The sequence below is a fragment of the Rhamphochromis sp. 'chilingali' genome, assembly GCF_963969265.1.
Source record: "Rhamphochromis sp. 'chilingali' genome assembly, chromosome: 7".
Taxonomy (NCBI): Eukaryota; Metazoa; Chordata; class Actinopteri; order Cichliformes; family Cichlidae; genus Rhamphochromis; species Rhamphochromis sp. 'chilingali'.
In genome coordinates this window covers 28,857,318-28,880,159 of record NC_137934.1, presented here as the reverse complement: position 1 = coordinate 28,880,159, position 22,842 = coordinate 28,857,318, and the positions used below count along the sequence as shown (strand labels likewise).

Here is a 22,842-nt window from a genome sequence, read left to right as displayed (position 1 = left end):
CCCCACTCTTTCCTCCACCCCTCCTTCTCCTCCTCCCCCGCACTTCTTTCCCTGACTTCTCAGTTCAGATCACGGAATTATTAAAATACTTTTCAGGGTGTGCCCAAAGTGGCAAAAGATTCATTTAATGGCCCAAATTGTGAGTTATTTATTATTTTCTATTAACTCTTCATTTTGAGACTCGTAAAATAACTTCACGGTGAAAATGGAGAAAGTGGATTTATTGTGTATAATTGATCGGAATAAGGTTTTGTTTTTTTCTTGGGTTTTTTTTTTGGTTACCACAAATTCTTAAGGAATTTCTCTCATAGCAGACACGAGCCTGATATCAATTTCCAAAATGTAAAAAAACGCGAACGTGCACAATTAAAACTGCAGTTAAATCCCTTCAGCGATGCACGGTGATCTGAGACCTGTCAGTTTTGTGAGATATCAGATGAGCCTGAGCCTCTGAATAAACAAGCGGACATGAAAGAGCGTGGATGCCTCCCCGCTCCTCCCCGACAGCGCCGGTGGGCGGTGTGCACAAACTAATTAAAGGCTAAATGAAGCTCATTTGGCCCAGCTGGGTGTGGAGAAGTTCCCCAGGGCGCGAGCGGCTGCTGAGACGTTTTTGAAAGATGAAGACCTCCAAATGTCACTCGCACTAGACGGAGTGTTAACAGAGCCATGGAAGTTCTCGGTGATTTCTGTGAGGCTGGGGGTAAAAATAAAAAGTGTGAGAGGTGTTAGCCGAATTCAAAGTAATTTAAAGGCTTTAGAAATTTACATTTCCTTATTTAAATATTTTTTCAAATAATCTAAATTATTAATCTTATCATACAAACTAAGAACTTGATTGAAGATCAGATTTTAAAAAACTAAACTATGTGGTTTGTTTTGTTGCTGAAAGACGAACTTCCCCGCCATACTGCTCTATTTCAGACAAGACTCATATTTCTCTCATGTTTTTAAAGTTCAGTATTGTAGATAATAATTTTCACAGAGAAGTCTGTCATATTTTCTGTTATAAATCAAGCTTTTGCCGATGTTAGTAAATGAAAAAAGGTTTATTTTTACTTAAGAACTTATTTATATAAAAAATAATACTAAACAAAGCAGGCCTGCATGGAGCACCGCGTGGCTTTATCTGAAATATTTATTTATTTTCTTAAACGATGCTCGTATGAAGGAGACACGAAACTCAAAGAATCCTAAACGAAAACCTTTTGGTGATCCAAGTAGAAACAAGTGTTTGAAAAACCTTATTTGGAGGCAAAGTCAGCAAATTCTCAGTCAGTTTTTCTTTTTATTAAACATGAACAGTGATTGTATATATGCGGTTTTTATGTCCCGATGACATAAAAGTTAATCTCAATATTTGATAACGCTTCTATGTTTGGCCTTGAAGAGCACAGAGACTCATCTCTTGAAAACACTGCAAAATGCAAAACAAACAAAAAAGAAATCATTCACGTCTCTGTGAACTAACTGCGCTAAGACCAGTGACGCTCTCAGTTTACCCCTGAGCAAACATCTTCACACCAACTTCCGATTGACAAAAGTCTGAAGTCTCCCGACAAAAGCGCAGGGATTAATAAAATAAACAGGCCTCGTGTAACAAACAGGCCCATGTCGACATGTTTATGCTGAGCTCCCTTTTGAAAACTGCCGAGACTTAAAAATTCTCAGAGACAGTTTTCACAATTTCATCTTTCCTGCAGCACAAGAGAAAAGAGGAGAAACTAGTTTTTGATTCGCTATAAAATCTGTTAATTTGTCACGTGTATGTGTGATTATTCAGCTCTTTGTTCTGCTATTTGCATGTGTTTACAGGGCCAGAGGAGACAAACGCTGTCACCTGTGAGGACCACGCACTGTGTGTTTCTGGCTGACCGGCAAACACGTCTGCTGGCTCCGCCACATCCAAAGCACACCCCTCTATCCGTCACTGCTGACATCTCAATGAAATACAACCACACCCTGTAATAATAATGATGATAAAAATAATGATAATACTCCCTTCTGTGAAAAAACACACACCAAATTCAAAGGTTCTTATAATGACCTGCAATAGGTTTTAAACAATCTATATAAAAATGGTTTAACGAGACATTTACTGAGTTCTTCAGCAGAGATCAGTGCTGGTATCAAGTCGGACGCGGTTCTTCTCCTAATGTGAAAGAGAACAGCTCCCCCGACTGGTCAGTACATAAACGTGCAAAATGCAGGCGTTTTCCCATCAGCAGTTGTATTAAGTAATGTTAGGCATTTAAACCTAACTACATTATAATTTGAGTTCCGGTCATTTCTCTCAGGTAAGCCGCATAATAAACTATAACACAGCAGCTGTTCACAGGTGTAACACATAAATGTATCCGACGACAAGGTTAACTCCTCTATGAGCAGAGGCGGGGAACGGTGTGTAAACAAGAACACTAAAACACGGCTGTGGGAAATTAAAAGTAGAATTTTGTAATTGCTGTTAAATGCTACAAACTGTAGATGCACAGAACAGCTACTGTATGCTATTTAAAAGCATCAGAAATATTAGAAATATAAGTTATAGCTGAGGTGCTGCGCTATAAATTACGGATACCCTGATTTATTTAAAATGTCTGCAAATGAAACGATATATTGCTGAAGCGGGACTGTCACACCAGACTTGTATTTATTTCAAGTATCATGTTTAAAAGCGAAATGCTGATGTTATTGTGTCAGTAATGCTAAAGTGATATTTGTGATGTGATGTTTTCAACAACAACAACAACAACAACAACAACAAAAGACTTTAATAAGCAAAGTAACAAGTCTGACCAGTAGTGTGATTGCTATTTATGTGTTTGTTTGTTTAATAGTTTTTAAATACACAACATGAGAATATTACATATCCTTTTAAGTTTTTGGTCACGATGATCAAGTAAAAATCTGATGAGTAATTTGTTTCATAAGAACTGCTGAAACATTTAGTTTTATCTCAGAAATGCAGTTGAACATGTGTTGCAGTCTATAATAAGTATAAGGAATCCAAATATGGCGATATAATATTAACTATATTTAAAATTAATATTCAATTCAAATCAGTTTTATTTATATAGCGCCAAATCACAACAACAGTCGCCTCAAGGCGCTTTATATTGTAAGGTAGACCCTACAATAATGCATTGAGAGAAGACCGGGGAACACCGGGCTTATTTCTGGCTTTCATTGTCTGACTGCCTGATCTTCCCCACTACTGATCCCAGTGTATTATAACCATCACGTTTAAAAGTGAAATGCTGATATTGCGTCAGTAATGCGCATGTAATAACCTGATCATCTGCCACCCGTCTTTTTGTTTTTGTACAGTCGTGTTAACAGATTCTCTCACTACCTTCATGCCCACTACGGATCCCTGTATTGTGGAAACGGGCAACAAAAACAGCTTAAATGACAGTTTTCCAATATTGCTTAGACACGTTTCTTGAAACCGTAAATACTTTTCTAAAAATATTAACACAAAATCCTTTTTACCCACTCACAAAAACCTCTGACACATTTGGCAGAATCCCATCCAAACAGTCTGATCTACGCTCCAAACCCACACAGTGTCTTCAGGTCAGTCACACAACCAGTCAAAAATAATAACACAATTATACACTATGGGTCAAAAAGCAAAAAGTGGACGCTTTGGGACGTTCTGTCTTTGGGTTTAAATTGTATACTGGTTCCACCTACTGGCAAATTGATGCATGTACATCATAAGCAGCGCAACATGAGAATTTACAATAAAAAAAATGGGTTGCTTACCCAATGATAAGCTTTATGTATATTAGTCCTGAACCTCACAATAGTTTACGATATTATGTTTAAGAAGACTCCCTCACACGGGATTGACTGTAAAAAAAATTTTGTAGGCACTTTAATGTCATCACCATTGTTCCTGTAAAATGGCTCATTAGATACAGATGAGTTTCCAAACCTCAGTCATCCATCGAGAAAGCACATTAAATAAATATCTGCCAGTCATCCATGTGCAAAAAAATTCATTTTCCTTTCGATTCTGTCTTTGATGCATCAGCCGTGATTGGTTTAGAGAGGGTAAAGCTGTTTTCAAGGCCACATTTGGTCTCTCCCCCCCTCCCGTTTAACCCTAAACTGGACATTTAAGATCAGCCGACAGAAAGAGCTCTCTGGAATCCCAAATAAAGGCTTTAATAAGAATCATATCAACAAGCAGTGAGCTGTTTCTGATTAAGTGACTCAGAGTATGCAATCCATTTCAAATGAGATCTGGACTAAGAGAGAAAGTGAGCAGAGTAAACGATCTAACCAGTTTTAACTACAAACAGAAAACAGCTGAATAATTATCTGTCTTTGACTATCAGCTTTACTGGGATTTTGTACCCAAATTTTCTAGCATGAGGAAAAAATGCCAGTGGCTGCTTTAATTATGCTGCTATTTTTAAACAAGAAGTATCTACAAAATCACCCCTATTGGTTACCATAGCGATGTGTTATTTATCTTAGTAGGTAAATAACTACAACGCTGATAATTACTCAAACCAATAAAATCTGTTTAAACTAAGCAGAAATAAAACACGTTGCTGCTAAACACTGCCCCCTAGTGGTGCATTGAAAACCAACAACGAACTCCCATTCGTTTTTCTTTAAAGAAAGAAACATGTCTGGTTAGTGAGTGTAAATGCGCCTCTCTTCACACTGCGTGCAGTATAGTCCTTTAACCATTACCGATCTAATGGCAGCTGATCCGGTCAATTCAAGACCTTAGAGTCAAAGCTATTCTATGCCCCCTCTTACCAGATCTTTCCCATCTGCTTGGTGAGATTCATTAAAAGCCCTCCAGTGCACCCAACTCCTCATTAACTTCACGTACGTCTACTTCAGCAGGCCGCCAGTCTTGCTGCCCACACCCAACATCAGCACAAGAGTTTCTGCTTTAGAAAGGTTAGCAGCAAAGTAGTTTAACCTGCCTGTCAGATAAGAGCCACAGAACAAAAATGTTTCTATGATGCCAAGAAGTCTGCACCTGCAGGGTGTTTTTTAAACTAGTCAGATATGTTTGTAGGCTCTGTAGAACTGATTGACCTCTGCATAACCAGCGGCAAGAAGAGATGTCCTGTTTTAAGGTGCGTAACTGGTGGCAGCAGCATGGTGTCCAAGCTCTGACCTCAGAAGCTGATGACATAGGGAGCAAAAACAGCCTGTGTCCTGTATGGGAGCAGTGTTCCTGGCTGAAGCCCATTTCTGTTCTAGGAGTTCTTGAAGTGAAGCAAAAGAGAAGAGCAACACCTGTGGTAACATTGAAACAAACACACACACACACAGCTTTACGCCCACTTCCAAAGTACGAGCCTAGCCCAGCCTACAGACATGTTGCCACATGGTCCGGTTATGCTTGACTGAAAGCTGCCTATGAGGATGATAACCACAGTATCTATTACACCACAGTCTCTGTTATGATGTTTTTTTCTTGTGAGATATTTAAAAGTGTTGGAAAAGTATGCCAGTCAGTCAGACACCACTAAACTACTGGTGACAGTGTACACTAATCAATGTAATTAAATTCAGTGCTATTGTTATTAACAATGGTTACCCAAAATAAATAGACCATTCCTCATAGAGCACATTTTCTTCTCTGCCTGAGCATTCAAAGCCTCGTTAACCCATTCACATGGGCACTTTTTTCTAGTTCCTTTTGGCTGACATTCACATTTAAATGAAGCCCTTTGGGGGCATTTCAGCGTTCAGTATCTTGCCCTAAGACACTTTGGCACATAGACTGGCGCAGCCAGGGATTGAACCAGCAACCATTCCTATTACTAGATGGTCCGCTCTGCTTCGTGAGCCACAGCCAAGATGCTTAATCCTTTAAAATGAAGACCCTACATTATTAGAGAGAAAGCCTCAATGGTCAGAATACCCCTATGATGAGCAAGGAAGAGGCTTCCAGCAGAACCAGGTTCAGGGAGGGGCAGACATCTGCTGTAACTAACAGCTGAGAGAAAACAGAAGACAGAAAAGAGTAGTAGCTTATCAACATTAAGAGAACACAACTATCCACTTTGTGAAATATACACTACTACTTGTGAAATTTTATAAAAGATTAAGTGATACCAGCCAAGGAAAGAATATAGAATAAATAAATAAATAATGGACCCGGGATTGAGCCTTGCGGAGCCCCACGGGTTAGAGAAGCAGTGGCAGAAAAGAACTTGCTCTCCCTAAGAGAAAAAGTCCTGTCAGATAAACATAAGGCAAAGCAGTCCAATGTAGAGCCAATGATACGAGCCAAAGATGTAAGCCTTTTCAGTAAAATATTATGGTAAGCATTATCAAAGGTTACACTGAGGTCAAGTAAAATGAATACAGAACCATTTCCTGCATCAGAAGCCATTAAAAGATCGTTGATCCTTAAATAACAGATATGATCAGATATGATCTGTGCAGTTTCTGTGTGCCTGTGCTTTCTTAAACGTTAGCTATATCCACACTGGTATCATATCCCACACAACACACATTTAGTTTGGTGGGGTCTGTTTACCTGTAGAGAATAAAGATCTGCATCTAATTTAATGGCGGTCCCTTCAAAGTTGGAACTTTAATTTCAAGCAAAAATGCCAATCTCACTGTGGTGCTAAAAGAACAGTCAGGGAACTGTTAGCAGCATTACTAGACCAAATAGATCGGTCAGTTCTGGATTTCTTCTTTAATTTTGGTATTTTAGTTTGCTCAGATATTGGTTTCTGATTCTCTCGGTTAGGGATGCCAAACTCTTTTTACACTGTGAGCCATATACATCCCACTTTGTTCTTAAGAAACTTCCCCTTCTGATGACATTGAGATATTTTAATATAAAAAAGAAGTGTAATTTCAGCAATACATCTCATTTTTTTCTACATGAAAAAAATGTTGCTTTGGTCTAAAACTTTACGAAATAAATCTGTTCTGTTAGCTCATTGCACAGAATGCCCTGCAATCATAAAATAAATGCTTTTTGTTAACTGAGAGAATGTTGTTTTATGGTAAACCCACTGCAAAAATTAGAGATTTGTCCTCAATGTCCATCTATTACCTATTTACTTTGGTATAGTATGAATGATCATGCAGGAGGTCTTTATCAGTAGGAAAAGCTGTAACGCTTGTGAAAATGCAGTCAAGTCTAAAATGTATGCCCCCCTTCACATTTTCAAAACCGTCCAGCAGGCCCAAGATTGTAGTGCTTTTCAGGCTGATTCTGGCCCCCGGGACTTATGTTTAACACCCCTGCTCTTTGGTTTCCCAAACCTGTCAGTAAGTGTCCCTTTCAGGCCAAGCACTGTAGTTGTAGCAACTAAATATTTGTGAAACTGCATATGTTTTCATCATGTGCAGTTGATAGTAGAATTTCATTCAAACTGCTTTGACTTGTTGTCTTCAAGTATATGTATCTTGTTTTACTTTAACAAATCCTTATCTGCAATTAACACCTCCATAAAACTCAGAGCACAGATAATACAATGTGTTATGAAGAAAATAGCACGTGTCTGCTGCTGTGCTTTGAATTTACACTAGTTTTAGAACATTGCTAAACCTACAATCATCTAGTTCAAGATCTCTGCACACCTCAGTGGGCGACTAGTCCAGGGAAAAGTTACACAAAACAGTTAAATATACTGCTCAAAAACTGAAAGGAACACTTTGAAATCACATCAGATCTTGATGGAAATGACCGACCTACAGAGGACTGAAAATCAAAGTGAAAAAATGACACGGCAGGTTAGTCAGTTTTGCAGAAAGTTCATTGCAGCTAGTCAAAATGGTACGCGGCCCCCATGTCCTTGTATGCGTGCCTTACAAAATCAGGGCATGTGTTGATGCCCTGGGAGATCTCCTCTCAGATCTGGACCAGGGCATCTCTGAGCTGGACAGTCTGAGATGCCAGATGATTCTATTGGATTTAGGTCAGGTGAGCATGGGTGCCAGTCAGTAGTATCCTCACCTTCATCTTCCAGGAACTGCCTGCATACCCTCACCACATGAGGCTAATCACTGAACCCAGGGCTCACTACACCAGTGTACCAATACCTAATGGCAGTCAAGATGCTGCTGCATATTCTTCTGGTTCTGGAGGCTATTTTGTAGGGCTGTGGCTATGAACTTTCCATTCCTCCTTCCACAAAGGAGCAGATACTGGCTGATGGATTGCGGACCTTCTATCGCCCTGTCCAGCTCCCTAGAGTAACTGTGTGTCTCCTGGAATCTCCTCCATGCTCTTGAAACTGTGCTGTGAAACACAGCAGAACTTATGGTAATGGCAGGTATTGATGTGCCATCCTGAAGGAGATGGACTATCTGTGCAACCTCTGCAAGTTCAGGTATCGTCTCAGGCTACCAGTAGTGATACTGAGCCTATCCAAATGCAAAACTACTGGGGAAAAAAGTTAGAAAAGATAAAGAGGGAATAATATCATTGGTCTCCACCGGTAACCTCATTCCTGTTTGTTGAATTTCATGAACATCATAACAGCAGATTAACTGATTAACACTCTCTCTTACTTCACTGACCAGATCAATAATCTGCAAAGTTAACTGACTCAATGCTATACTCTGATTAAAACATGTTCCTTTTGCAATCGTGAAATATTGTTGTTAGTTAGACTTGTTTGCTACTTGCTACTTTGAAGGCTATAATGTTAAAATGCTTTAAGAGATGCTTTGTCAAAAAATGTAGTAATGATCAGTAAATTGATGCAAGTACTGGTAAGTAAAAAAAAAAACACAAAACAAAACAAACAAACACCTAGATCTGGTAGGCAAGCTGCTTTTTATATAAATACACATCTGATTAAGAATGAAATGTTCTTGCTTTGGAGATGCGATTCCAAACCACAAAAACTGCCCAAGACCTCCACTGAACATGACAAACAGACCAAAATGTTGACTGAGCTCCCTCAAACCCCACTCCAATCAATCCGTTGCAGGAACAAGCATCCTACGTTCATTCCCACGGAAGTCCCACTCTGCTGTCCCAAAGGACCCAAAGGAGCAACCACCAAACATAGTTCCTGACACCACAGCGCACCTCCAGCCCGATCAGAGACATTCAACGTGCGTGGAGGTAGTTTACACAACGTCGAGGTAGTTGTTTTTAATGTTGCGGCTGAATTGTGTAAAGTTGGTCACCTGAGTTTCTGTAAAAACGTCTCTGTTCTATGGCAGTGACCACTAGATGGCACTGTTCACCACTATATTGAAATAAGAGGCCGCTGGAAAAATCCTGTTTGGGAAAATCCAGCAGCTGCAGGGTCAGTTTTGCCACTTTTGTGTGACAATATATATATATATATATTTTTTTTTTAAAAAAATGACTTTTCTGTCTAGTCAGAGATATTCTTCTTTTTGATATGTGGCTGCAGATGCTTGTTTGCTTTTGCTGTGTTGCCAAGAAGGAGCCCACTTCAGAAAGACCAGGATGACTCAGTCGGCCACTCTCCCATTGTGTTTTCCTCACACTGACTCTCACGCTCACTTACACAGAAATGATGAAGATTGTGAAAGGGTTTGTTGTGCAACTGCAGCCAGGTCATTCATTTTTCTCTGCAGTGTGATAGCAGATTCTTTACTCTGCATAAATTACATTTAGGTTACGTGAGAACAGGTTTTATTTCATTAAGGGCCAAGAGAAAGAAAAGAGTGTGCTGTCATGTGTTTAAAATGACAAACGGTGACGTGAGAGGAAAAAGCTTTTCTCATATCTTGTATTAAGATACAAGGTGTGACTGCACGTGACAATCAAAGGTCACGTGATGCCGGGGTCCTAATAAGGAGCTCCTACAGATGTGTAATCTGTAGGATGCTGCATTTGATTCGTGACCAAAAACCATGCAGAGAAAGAAGAGTAAGGGCACAAGTGCGGCAGCCCGAGTCTGCTTTGTGTTTGTGTGACGAGGCAGCTCTGTGTCAATCTGATCTGTTTACCGCACTCTAAAAATACCACTTTGTTGCATTTCCACAGACTCGGGCCCAGTCGTTTCATTTGTTTATATGGCGTCTTGAGATGTTGGCAACCCTGGATGACCACATGGAAAGGAGCAGCCTCAGGATGCAAAAGATTTTCAGCTGCCTTCCACGGGCAAGACACGGCTGTGAAACACGTGAAATGAAGCAACGTTCAAACCAAGACTGGTCTGAAGCAGTGATCATTCCCCCCTCTGATCTTAGACTAATAATGTTCCTCCCTCCATGTTACATCTGTTTCATTCAGAGCGTTAACAAGAATCCCGCTTCTCTTATAATTTAATATAATATACGGTGGTAGCAAGTGCCTACATATATGCACACGCGTGTGCTTTTAAAGGCATTTTACTTTCCTGGATTTTCTCTTATACTGAGCGCCGCTACATTTTTCATTTTTACTGCATTTATTTAAAAGCTGTGTTTACTTTAAACCCGTGACTTTATAAACAAAACAACTAGTAAAATAAGAAGTATTATTTTAAATTTAACTACTTAACAGGATATAAATAAACTTCATATCATCCTCTTGAAATATTTATAGTATGTTGATATTGAAGCAGTGCGCTTAAAATCCAGTAAAATACAAAAGGTGCTCACAGGACTGTTATACGTTACATTAAATGTTATGAATTATACATTTTTCTGTTTATGTCTTGACTTAAGATTTAGATCTGTGATCCAAATGTTATATTATATATTTTAAATAACTGTAATCCCTTTACTTCAAATAAGTAAAAGCTCTGTAATTACGACTACATAACCGAACAGAAACCAGTAAAATGGTTACTAAACAACAACAATAACAGAAAAAAATCGGATCCTCTCTCAAGTGTACACCTTTAAGCAGAACATTAAAATAAAGGCAATTGTTGATTTTTTTTTAAACTAAGATTCTAAACAAACATTATAGGGTTGTTTACTGTATGTTACTGAATATTCGCTGGAAACTATTTTAGAGAATAACAGAAATTCATAGCCTGACAGTTAGTGCAGGAAAATGCACTGAGATCCAAAGTAGTTATGCAACAAATGAATAGATGCTTAATAATAAGCATCCAAACTTTAAGGTAAAGTAGAAATATTACCATGAAATTGACCTAATTTATCAAAAATACTCAATGTGCAGCAGTATCTACCTTGTCCGTATTTGTAGACCACGTGCGCTATTATGTATTGGCGCTTAACACATAGGTGACACTTTATGATGTAATCTAAATAGGTTTAACAATTATAGTAAATAAAAAGCAAAAGTAAAGAATCAGAAATTTGGCCAAGCACATGTCAGGCTGACCAAATAATCCAAGAACTTTCTAAAAGGGCCTAAAATACAGCTCTGTTTAATTAGACTATGTGTCTTTGCTCCATGCAAGCTCAAGATCAGCTCGTTTGAACTCAAGTGAATCGAAAATGTGATGGATACACGCGCAGGGAAAGACTGACGGAATTTAGCCTAAAATATATATCAGCTTTATTGAAACATTTTACAGGACAAAACAAAAAGAAAAAATGGTAAAAGGATTATACAATAAGTGCAAGATTCGTTGCAGTTCATGAAAGCCTAAAGCGTTGTGTGTGTAATAAGATACAGTTACATGGAGTATAATTGGTTTGCACGTGTTACAAGAGCAAACGCATCGAAAGTCGTGTTTCTGAAACTTCTCTTGAAGAAGAAAGCTTGTCAGGGTTCATATAGGCGAAGTGGTACTTCTAAAGGCCTCTGGAGTTTCTTCATTCATGTTTTCTTCAATGCATAGTTCAAGTCCAGCAGAATTAACAATAATAAAGATATTTGGCTGCATAGGAGGCAAACATGTGAGTGCGGACTCCACCATCCATGCTAGCACGAATCCTTCAAAAATTACAAAAAAGACAAATAGACCAAAAAAAAAAAAAAAAAGATCTGCGTGTTTGTTCAGATGTGGCTGTGATGCCTCTCTTGTTTTGAAGTCCGCAGTGACAGGAGAGCTCACATCACGCAGGGTTTGATGTCCTGACAGACGCTCTGGGGGTGGTGGTGGTGGTGGTGGTGATAGTAGGATCCGCCGGCCGAGGGGTGGAAGGAGGAGATGCCGTTAAAGTTCAACACAAAATCTTTCCTGTCGCAGACCGAGGAATGGCTCTGATAGCGCGGAATTCCCACTGTGGAGAGGCAGAGAGGAAAGGTTTTGAAATAAAGGAACACATTTCTGATCACTGTCAGGAAATTAACGGTGGCATTAAAATATTCTAAAAGAAAGAAAAAAACACAACAGCTGAACTTGCTGTCTTATTTAATCTCATCGAAATAAAACATACGCTCTTGTCATATATCTAAAATCAGTATTTACTTTGATTCTACATTTTTAAATTAGAACTTTTGAATGCAGAACATGAGCCATTCCTCTTTTAAACAGTGCTGTTGATACTTTTGTGTGGCTTTAAAATCAGCACAATTGTTGATGGCGTAAACGGTCCTTCTATTGTATTTATAAAAATAAAGTGTTTACGCTTAAATTTTCAGTTGCCATAAAAATCTAATATTTCTTAACACAAGTAAAAAAAAAAAACCGAATTCTTTAATCATAATATTTTTCTTTTTGCAAGCCTCCCTGTTGGCTCACAGCGCAGCCACACATCCGTTCTTTTCAGTTTCTTTGGCTTCTTTAGCTTTCTTATATGGATGCTTTCAGTTTTCTACCCAGTTACATTTTATCATTATTTTTTGAAAATGCTGCGTTATTTCAGGCAGATTCAGTGGCCATCGTCTGTGTCTGTGAGCGAGGCTCTGTTTCCAGAAACAGAAAACTAAAAGTGGAGACTGCGGCTCCGTCAAGGTCATAAGGACTCCAGATGTGATCGTGTTTTTCAGGGGGGAAGACAGCAGGCTTTATCCTCCGGGCCACAGCTCGCTGCCCTGCGCCCGTTTTCATAGACAGCACACACACACACACACACACACACACACACACACACACACACACACACACACACACACACACACACACACACACACACACGCCTCTTTGACTGACAGTACTGTTAGCGAGTCTGCTGTGTACAGTCCAGCACGTCTATCCTCCGAGCAGGCTCAATTAGAACGCTGCGTAAAGTTTAACAAGGCCTTCCGTCTCTTGTGGATACGCCGTGGTTGAAATCCACCGCCAGTGTGGTCCGACCTGCACAGTCTTTGTTTGGTTAACCTCTGGGACCCCTTTCGGGCTCCAGCATGGGTTTTACTCGCCTCGGTTAGATCCCCAGATTTTCGTAAAGCCTGGCTGTGTTCTGCTAAAGTAAATGAGGTTGAACTGGGAGGTGACTTGAGAGCGCAAAATAGTTGTTTTTCTTAATCTAATAATTCGCCGAAATATCCCGTGACATGTTATAAACATGTGACTTTATGGAAATTATACAAACTGTGGATGAAATGACGCATTTTCTGATTGTTAATGAAGTTACATACACAGCAAGAAATGTCACTATATTTACTAAAATACCACAAAGCGCTGTCTGGCTTTGTGATTCAGCCAATAATCGATGCATCTTTGCTGTTTAACAAAATTAATGAAAACATTTGTTCTTATTTTGCAACTAGTGTGTTCGGGTTACATTTTGAGGCAAATGATGCGGGAAAAAAAAGTCTGCAAACAGATTAAAAAGAATAATGGTAAATTCTCTCTGCGTGTGTTTTTAATCGCTTTGCACAGATATGAATTTCCCTCTAAGAATCTTTTTCATCTTTAAATACAGGACAATCATCTTTATATATATATATATATATATATATATATATATATATATATATATATATATATATATATATATATATATATATATATATATATATATATATATATATATATATAAAATTTCTGTGTAGTCTACAATTTCATAATTACACGTTACAGTTATCAACACGGGCCTCTGCAGAAGAAAGACCCACTCATTTAGAGTGTTGCGTTTTAAATGTGCTTATATCATGCAGATAAAACTTAGATGCAGTGAAAATTGTTATTATTATTATTGTTTTTTGGGGGGAGGGGGGGGGGGGATCCCAGAGATTTTAATCCGGATTCATCTACCCCTCTGTAAGCCTCGAGTTATTCTGTGGTACCTGAAATATCAGTGGAGTGGCTGTCCCTGCCATTCTGGTGAAGATAACTCTGCTCCAGGGAGTAAGGCGACATGCCGGAGTGTAAACCAGAGGATGCTGGGCTGCTGGAGGCTAGAGGCTGTTGTTTGATGTAGGGGGAGCCGCCGGAGGACGCCCAGTGTGCGGATGTACTGGCGTACGGGGAATGGCCGTCCAGCGCGCTGGCCATGGCTGGAGAGGACGGTACAGGACTGCTGCTGCTATCCTGCCCATATTCCCCGTTAGGAGGAACAGGACAACTCGCCATGTATGTGGAGCCGGGACTCGGGGACATGTGAGGTACGTGGTGCCCGCCGCTCAGCCCGTCGTACCCCCCGGCCATTGAATTGCTCATCATGTCCAAGTTGTAGCTGTTACTGTGACAAGCGAGGGTGGCCGATGGACCCTGGAAATCAAAACTCTGTGGAAGAATTGAGGTGCCGAAGCCTATGCCATTCATCATCCGATACATGGGCTTCAGAGCTTGACATTTTCTTCTGAAGCCTCTGGGTCTGCGCCGAAATGAGCCTTCCTCGAACATGAACTCACTGCCTGGATCGATCGTCCAGTAGTGGCCTTTCCCCGGCCTGCCCAGCCCTTTTGGCAGCTTGATGAAGCACTCGTTAAGCGATAGATTATGCCGGACAGAGTTCTTCCAGCCCTGGTACGAACCCCTGAAGAATGGGAAGCGAGCCTGGAGAAACTGATAGATTTCACTGAGTGTCAGCCGCTTGGTGGGCGAGCTCTGTATTGCCATAACGATGAGAGCGATGTAGGAGTACGGCGGCTTTTCCGGTCGCCTTAAACCGGAGCTCGTCTTCTTTCCCTTGACGCCATTAGAAGAACTTTCTGTGGCGGCTTGTGGGCTCAGCATAGCGGGATGCAGGACGCCGGACGCCGGGCTGGATCTCAGAGGAGGCGGAGGTTCCAGCTGCTGCTGAGGGGTCTCGGTCGTCATGTCAGCTCTGACGTACAACTGGCGTAGAGAGAAGAGAGGGGAGGGAGAAAAGACGACCTGGAGGTGTTTCGGGGGAGAAATGTGCTGGCTCCCAGCGGTCAGTGTCCTTGCAAGTGAGCGTTACACCGCCAGTGGTCCTCAGAATCCCAGCGCAAAATGGAGTGAAATCTGTCTCCAGTTACGCACGACTCTCCTGTTACGCACGGTGCTCCTTTGACGCATGCAGAACGCACGGCTGGTACGCACTGACAGAGAGGAAGAGGAAGAGAGAGTGGGGGGAGGCGGTTATCCACTGGAGACTAAGTGTCCAGAGTTGTAGCTAGACATAAGGACTCCACGGGGTGTCACAGCAGCGCTAAGTGGCGCTGTGTGACGCGCCGGGTGGCCATCGACCGCCTATAATAATCCCTCAAGTGCAGGAAACACGAAAACCCTTGGACTTATTGCGCGCAACAGTCCAGCCAAACAAAGTCCGACCACCTATCATTGCATAAATCTTTCTTCCCTCTGCTCGAGCCCCCCGCCTCTTCCCCCGACCCTTTCTCCTCATCCGCACTCTGCCCCTGCAATTCTCCCTGAAATCAGTGTCGAATAGTCCCCCCCCCCCCCCCCCCCCCCCACACACACACACACCACCCCCCTCACCCGCCCCCATGCCAAGTCCATTTACCGTGCAGCAGCCTTAAAGCCTCTCATTCTCTCCTCTCCTTCGTCTTGTTTCTTCCCCTCCCACCACCTCTCTCCAAGTTCGGACTACACGCAATTAAGCCATCTATCAAACCTCCCCCAGACACTCCAATCAACAACGCCACACGCCAGCCGCACAAGTTTAAAAACGAGCTATCCCCCCGCCTCTGCTCCTCCATATATGAAGCAGTGATTTCGTCCCAATGTGCCACAGAGCATAAATTTCCTCTGACAAGAATAAACCACCGCAATATGTGCAAAATGTCCAGCTTGCATCTGAAACCGCGATGCCCAAAACATTCACACGGGCCCTTACATGATGTCCCCCGGCAGATAATACCCAAGCACATCAGTGTGAAACACCGACAGAAAAAAAGGCCACATTGCGTTATTTGTATTATTTCGCTCATAATTTCCTCCCAAACTGGTCCAGAGGATAACAAAAACAAACTGTCGCGGTGCCGGGCTGGGGAGAGGAGTGTGAGAGATGGAGAGGTGGTGGTCTTTACCGTGCGTGTGTGTAAGCGGGGGGTTGCTCTGAGTAAATGACTTTGACATGAGTGGAAGCAGGCTTTTTCCATCAAGCCCGGCCCTGGATACCACACACAGCGCGCCAGTGTCAGCTTACCGCCCCGGGCCAGAGTCGGTCCCATGGGCCCCACGTTCATTAGACAGAGAAAAGCGAAATTAGGCGAGCGGGCGTCGACAGTTTCCTCCCCTATGGAGACATCACACACAGATTTGTCCAACATGATGGAGTTATATATCCCATAAAGGTAATATCAACATCCGTGCTGCGACAGAGCGGAGAATATTGGGCTTTGAAGAACAAAAAAAAAGAAAAAGGTTTTACTTCTGGAGCTTTTAGGTTGAATTGTATGATTGTAAATCTCCCCCCTTTCTAATTTTTTTCAGTCACGTATTTGTAATATTTCAGTGTAAATTTCAGCCGACTTCAACTACTCCCCTCATTTCCACAGAACCTCGCACAAAGGGAGAAAAATAAAGCCCCACGCAATCAAACTTATAAATATCCATGTTTTCGCCTCTTTTTAATTTCCCGCTCAAGTGTGTCTGTGCACGTGTGTGCCTAAGGGCCCTTTAAAGTTTAGATATAGCCTGGAGGATATAAGCAAACAATAACCAGACACACTAACCTTTGCACTTTGCAGAACAAAGGATGTGCGGATAAAATCGTTTTCCACTGCAGTTTCGAGGACCTAAACGGCCCCAGAAATTTCCTGCGACATCAAAACTTATGACCCCTGCCGAGATCAGGATGCTTTTGCTTGGAGAGGGAATCTTTGTTCTGGGAGCGCTTTGAAGACAGCGATCCGGTTGCTTTTTTACGCGTTGATCTTATAGAGCTTCTAATTTGGTCTTCTGGAATATAAAGCTATCAGCTGCCAGCGCACAAACGAGATGTGTTTCTGTTTTTGTAGCACGGCCACGACTGGAGGCTGATATGAAGTCACTGCGGACATAATAAGGCCGTGTGTTTGTTTGCATGTTTGGACGAAGATATATGATTATCCCACAGAAAATATCAGACAGGGTTAAGGTGCTCTGACCTCAGGTAACTTACAGGCCTCCTTTTTTCTTTTTGTTTTCTTTCTTTCTTTATTAAAGGATAAAATCAATTATCCTGCTTCTCAACACAATTTAGAAAAAATTATTATTTTGGACGAACATTTTGTACTTTCATTACTGATTTTATTTGTTAACTAATATAACCGAACAACTTTAAAAAGAAAGCTTATTTCCGAATGTCACGCAAAGGCAGTGTTCACGTGTGTAACAGTTAGCTCTGTCTTGGTTGTTTTGTATGCTCCTTGTTTGTGCAACAGGCCTGAAGTAAACAATATTCATCAAGTGAAACAATAACAAATACAGATTTCAGGTCTCTCTCTCTCTCTTTTAAAGGTAATCTAATATTCTTTTGGCTGCTCGGCTTTTCTCCTGCCTCTCCGCCTGCGTTTCCTGTGGCGGTGCCGGGAGCTTTGGAGCTGGCTCTCCGGGACTCTAGGAGGTCAGGCGCGGTTCAGTTTGCCCGAGTGACAGACTGTTTGGACTTCCTAACATTGTGCCTGCCTTATAGTTTTGTTTCATAACACCGCGGCACCCCCCCCCCCCCCCCCCTTCCCCCCACTCCCACAGTTCTCCCTACAGAATGCGTGATGGGTGCAGAGAAGAGACGAAGGCTGAAGTGAAAAAGCAGAGAGCGTTTTCAGCCTAAGGTATGCGCCTTGGTGTCGAAGTTATTAAAAATGTAAGGGTGCTGAGATGACTGGGGCCACGTGACAGGCTCTGAGAGCGACAGGTGTGCTGTTCCGGTGTTTCACCTGCAGGTTGCAGCATTGTCCATAGAAACAGGAACGAATCTCACCTGTCACCTGTCTCAGCTGCTGAGTGAGCCCTGTAAACACACACCTGCCCCCGTACTGCCAGCTCAGTACAGGGGCCACGAGCATATGAGCTACTGCACGGCTAACTTAGACTATACACTTAACTATATAAAATATTTTATTTTATTTATGTTGTATTTATTTGTTTGTTAGTTCGTTTATTCCTCAAGATGCACGTAACAAAAATAGCTACGTGAGATATTCAGGTTTTTTTCTTGAGTACAGTCAAAGTAACTTACATTTAAGAAATTCCAAAACTCTTATCACTTTATAATTTGGTTGCCCTGAACATCTCTAAAATAGAATTGATCCACTATGTTGTTTTTTCTACCCCACAATGAAATGTTGCAGTTTTGCTATCTAAAGAAAGTTTAGTGCACTACAGTCTTCAATAAATCACTGACACTAGGAACTCTTATATTGTGAAATGTGTCACCAGGCTTTGTGTCAGAACTGTGTATCTTTACTTACAGCTACAGTTAAACACAGCAGAGTGTGTAAACCGAAAACCGAAACTTTCTGTTTTGTATTTGATGGTACAACAAACAGATAAACCCAGAATGACAGAGTGAGAGAAAAAAATAAATCAGTTGGATTTTTATTTCTGAACAACTAGTGCTAATCAAGAAAACAAAAATTATTATTACAGCTTAATTTGAGACACTTTTACTGAGTTTGGGCTAAAAGCGTCGACGGACTGATCAATTATTTTGTCTGAGCTCACGCGTGATTTTTTTTTTTTTGTGATCAACACCTCGTTAGGAAACCCGCGGCCCCGAGTCTCTGGGTCCGTTTCAGGACCGAGGAGAGCAAGTATAGGGGACACGGACAACAAACAGCCCGCGTGTTTTTAAAGATCCTGATATGCGTGTAAATCTCAATGTGGTCACAGAACATAAATCATAAATGGCCTTTTGTAGATGGAACAAAACAATTAATTGAAGAAAAATAAATAAATACATAAATAAAAAGCATAATTCTCCTTCTGTTGTTCGGTTTAGTTATTTATGGATTTGTTTGTTTGCTGAACTTTTATGCAGTGTAAATAATACCAGTAGATTATTTTAAACGTTGTTTCATTGAGCCGTGTTGCTCGTTTATGGGAAACTTAAGATGGCTATTACAAATAAAATAAGTACAGAAAAGTAGGCTTTTTAAAAAGGTCTTTTATTTTGATACTTTCTTGTGGGTGGAAAATAAAACCCTTCTTGATTAGGGTTGAAGTCTGTCTGTGAGGCAGATCTGGCACATTTGTTTGCAATGTAATGTGAGACGTTATGTTGTTGCATGACAAACTCCTCACCGCTGCGGAGGTATTTTCTTCCATTTGGACTGAGTACAATAAATAAAGTAAATGGAAAATAATACGAATAAGCACCATCATCACAAAAGCATTTCATATGTAACATTTATTAACGATGGCTGACTTCTATTTTGCCATTTTACTAAGTAAATACTCGCTAATATTTACAAGTTTGGATAAACGTGTCGCACTAAACGCGACATCGTCCAAAGAGCCTGAAGGCACCAGACTCAACATAACCTTTGATTGTAAATATTTTATATAATTATATATCTTTTGACTTTGGTAATTTTTGTAATTATGGTTTCATTTTCAAACGAAAATAAGACCAACTTATTTTCCTTTTTGGCTCTAACAAGAGAAACCACAACAAATACCTACAGCAGGTGTGAGGCCCTCCCTCTCCCTATTCATGCACCTGCTTCTGATCTAACAGCTGCCTTCCCCCCTTTCATGTCAGCAGTGAATAACTCAGTGAACACCAGGGTCCCATTGTTTCACGTGTTTTGTTTATTCATAAAAAATAACAGGCATGCACCAATCAATCAATCAATCAATCAAACAATCAATCTCAGGAAAACGGCACATTTTTCCATGCGTTTCTTAGTGCAGCCACGTGATTCCTAACGCAGCCCAGTCAATAATATTATACAATATTTATACAGCAGGTCATACAAAACATGAAAATATAAATAAAGTGATACTTTTAACAGTTTTGACGTGGCACTTTGCTGCCGTCCTACAGTAGAAATGACCAATGAACCATAGATACGAATATGAATACTCTCTCTCTCTCTCTCTCTCTCTCTCTCTCTCTCTCTCTCTCTCTCTCTCTCACACACACACACACACACACACACACACACACACACACACACACACACACACACACACACACACACACACACACACACACAGTGGAATGTCCTACAATGACTCTAATGATTTGCTTAGTCAGCACACAGTTATATCTAGATTAACAACTCGGCATGTTTGTTTTATTTTTCTTTGACTGAAGCTACAGTAGTCATGATGAGACACACCGACTCTCACACAGTAAAACAGTTGAAGCACTGAAAGCTGAGAGTGCCCACCAAAGTGCACACTGTGGATGAGAACACACAAGTCCTGACAGCTCTCTGGATGTCTCACGACAGCAAGGATTCTATATGAAAGCCTCGCGCTTTGCTGGGCATCTTGAATGTGGCCTCAGGTGCAGCGGTGCCCGATGCTGTGTGCTGGAGGTATGTGGGTGCATCTCTGCCGGGCTCTGTGCCGCTGTACGCCGCCTCTGACATGTAAGTGTGCTGTGCCGGATAGTTCAGATTATAGGGCAGTACGTGGGCCACTGGGGACCAGTACAGCCGGGGGCCGGGCTGCTCCACGCACGACCTCTCCTCCCTTCTTTTGAAAGGTGTGCCGAGGATGCTGTCGATGGCGAACGGGCTGGAGAACTTGGCCCCCACTCTCTCTTCCGGGGCCGGGAGGCGGGTGTCCTCGCTGAGGATGTCCGGGCTTTCCTGCTCCTTGAGGGGCCTTTTGGAGATGCGCTTCCTCCTGCGGCGGAACACCCCGTCAGCGAAGGTGTACTCGCTGTGTGGGTTGAGCATCCAGTAGTTGTCCTTGCCCCAGGGCCTGGACGGGTCCCGCAGGACTTTGAGGAAGCAGTCGTTGAGCGACAGGTTATGGCGCACGGAGTTCCTCCAGCCGGTATAGCTGCCACGGAAAAACGGGAACTTCTTCATCAGGTAGTCATTGATCTCTGCCAGAGTGAGGCGGCCGCTGCTGGACTCTCGGATGGCCATGGCGATCAGGGCGATGTAGGAGTAAGGGGGCTTAGGTCTGCGGGTGTAGGGCTTCCCTTTGCCGCCATCGCTGCTCTGTGTGACAGGTGCCGGGCTGTTGGCTACGCAGTCTCCGTCCGAACCCAGCTCGTCTCCGGACAGGGGAGAAGGGACTCCCGCCTCTGCGTCAATGCACAACTCCAGCGGCTTCTGCGCGTAGTGATGCGCGGATAAAACTTCAAGTTTCATTTCCCCAAAAAAGGATAACCGTCTCCTCTCGGTAACCTTGCCGTGTGAATGGTCTCCTAGGTTGGACTCTTGTCTCAGCTCAGAAGCGCAGCAGGTGTACGAGTCCTGACAGCAAAAATGTGCCTGAGTGTTTGTTGTGTGTTGTAAAGGCTCGTGTGGAGCGCTGGAGGCACCCTGAGCCTCAGTCTGGGGCAGCAGAACACAGATCTGTCTCCGGAGACACGCTTGTCTTGTTATAATATAACGCCTGGGAAAGGGACGGCCCACAGGCGGGGTTTCCAACTCGAATCCATTGAAGCGACTGAAGTAATATAGTATATGTATGTTTACAATTGGACGTTACCATGCCACACCAGGGAAGAAGAAGAAAAAAACAAAACAGGGAGGATAAGTGAGGCGAGGCAGGGCAGGTATGACAAATATAATTAGCTTCAAACGCAACTATCTGTGAATAGCTCGTTATTTCTAGTTACGAGTTGCTTTTTATGGATTCAGTCAAAGTGCAATCAAATAAAGGCGAATAATACAATAATTCCTTCCTCTTACTTCTTTTTAAAATAACTTCAGCCCATTAAGGTTATGAAATTAAACACGTTTTTGAAATCAATAAAAAAACTTTGACAATTTTACGCACAACAGCAAATCCTTCTTGAAGTGTTGAATGCCTTGGCTTTTACACAGAAAAAAAGAAGACAGCGCAGAAAAACCCTAGACAGATTAAAAAAGGTGACACGAGAGTTGATAGAGAAAAATGCTGTTGGCTGCTTTTCACTTGAACCTCTCATACCCATCCGCCGGCGCTCCGGCGGAACGAGGAAGTAACGCGAAGGCTAAACTGAAATAAAAGCGATAGATTTTGGAGGAGTTCCAATTAACGCACGCTGGGTGACGTGTAAGTCGCCACACGCGAGAAGACAGAAAGAATTCATAGAAAATTCGCAAAGATTGCCCGCGAGTTCACGGGGAGTTCAGAGTAGAGAACCATTGCACCTGCATGCATGGAAACACCTGAGCGAAGAGCAGAAAAAAATACACTTACTTCTGTGTCTGAACATGTGATGTAAATGAGCGAGAGCGAGGTATCCACTGTCTCCGAAACTCCAGAACCCTAATTTACTGGAAATACATCACGTTCTTGGATAATTATATTACACGCAGCATTTCCTTTAGTATAAGGAGTATAAGGAGACCGCGGCACTGACTGCATATCTGTACAAATAGATGTGCACTTCCATTAGAGCACTCAGACACCTGGGCCTTGCTGCTTTAACTTGCTGTGCGGCAAGCTAAAGCAAACAGTTGAAATAAATTTTATTCTATTTCAACAACATAAAACAATTGCATAAAACAAAGCGTTTAAGTTTGTAAGG

At 41.8% G+C, this 22,842-nt stretch overlaps 2 protein-coding genes across 2 annotated transcripts; both read right to left on the bottom strand.

The window, feature by feature from the left end:
- Positions 1–11,343: 11,343 nt before the first annotated feature.
- Positions 11,344–15,558, bottom strand: foxf2b (forkhead box F2b). Its single transcript, XM_080887596.1, has 2 exons — positions 14,069–15,558; positions 11,344–12,117 (listed from the first exon to the last, which is right to left on the bottom strand). The coding sequence occupies exons 1-2, from the start codon at positions 15,042–15,044 to the stop codon at positions 11,945–11,947; spliced, it is 1,149 nt and encodes a 382-aa protein (XP_080743722.1). The 5' UTR covers positions 15,045–15,558; the 3' UTR covers positions 11,344–11,944.
- A 4,685-nt stretch (positions 15,559–20,243) lies between these two features.
- On the bottom strand, positions 20,244–21,668 carry foxq1b (forkhead box Q1b). Its single transcript, XM_080887194.1, has one exon. The coding sequence runs from the start codon at positions 21,470–21,472 to the stop codon at positions 20,588–20,590; it is 885 nt and encodes a 294-aa protein (XP_080743320.1). The 5' UTR covers positions 21,473–21,668; the 3' UTR covers positions 20,244–20,587.
- Positions 21,669–22,842: the final 1,174 nt, after the last annotated feature.

Coding starts and splice junctions, on each gene's coding strand:
- foxf2b (XM_080887596.1), bottom strand. CDS start 15,044: ATGACGACCGAGACCCCTCAGCAGCAGCTGGAACCTCCGCCTCCTCTG. Junction 12,118..14,068: donor CCACTCCACTGATATTTCAG/GTACCACAGAAT, acceptor GCCTCTCCACAG/TGGGAATTCCGCGCTATCAG.
- foxq1b (XM_080887194.1), bottom strand. CDS start 21,472: ATGAAACTTGAAGTTTTATCCGCGCATCACTACGCGCAGAAGCCGCTG.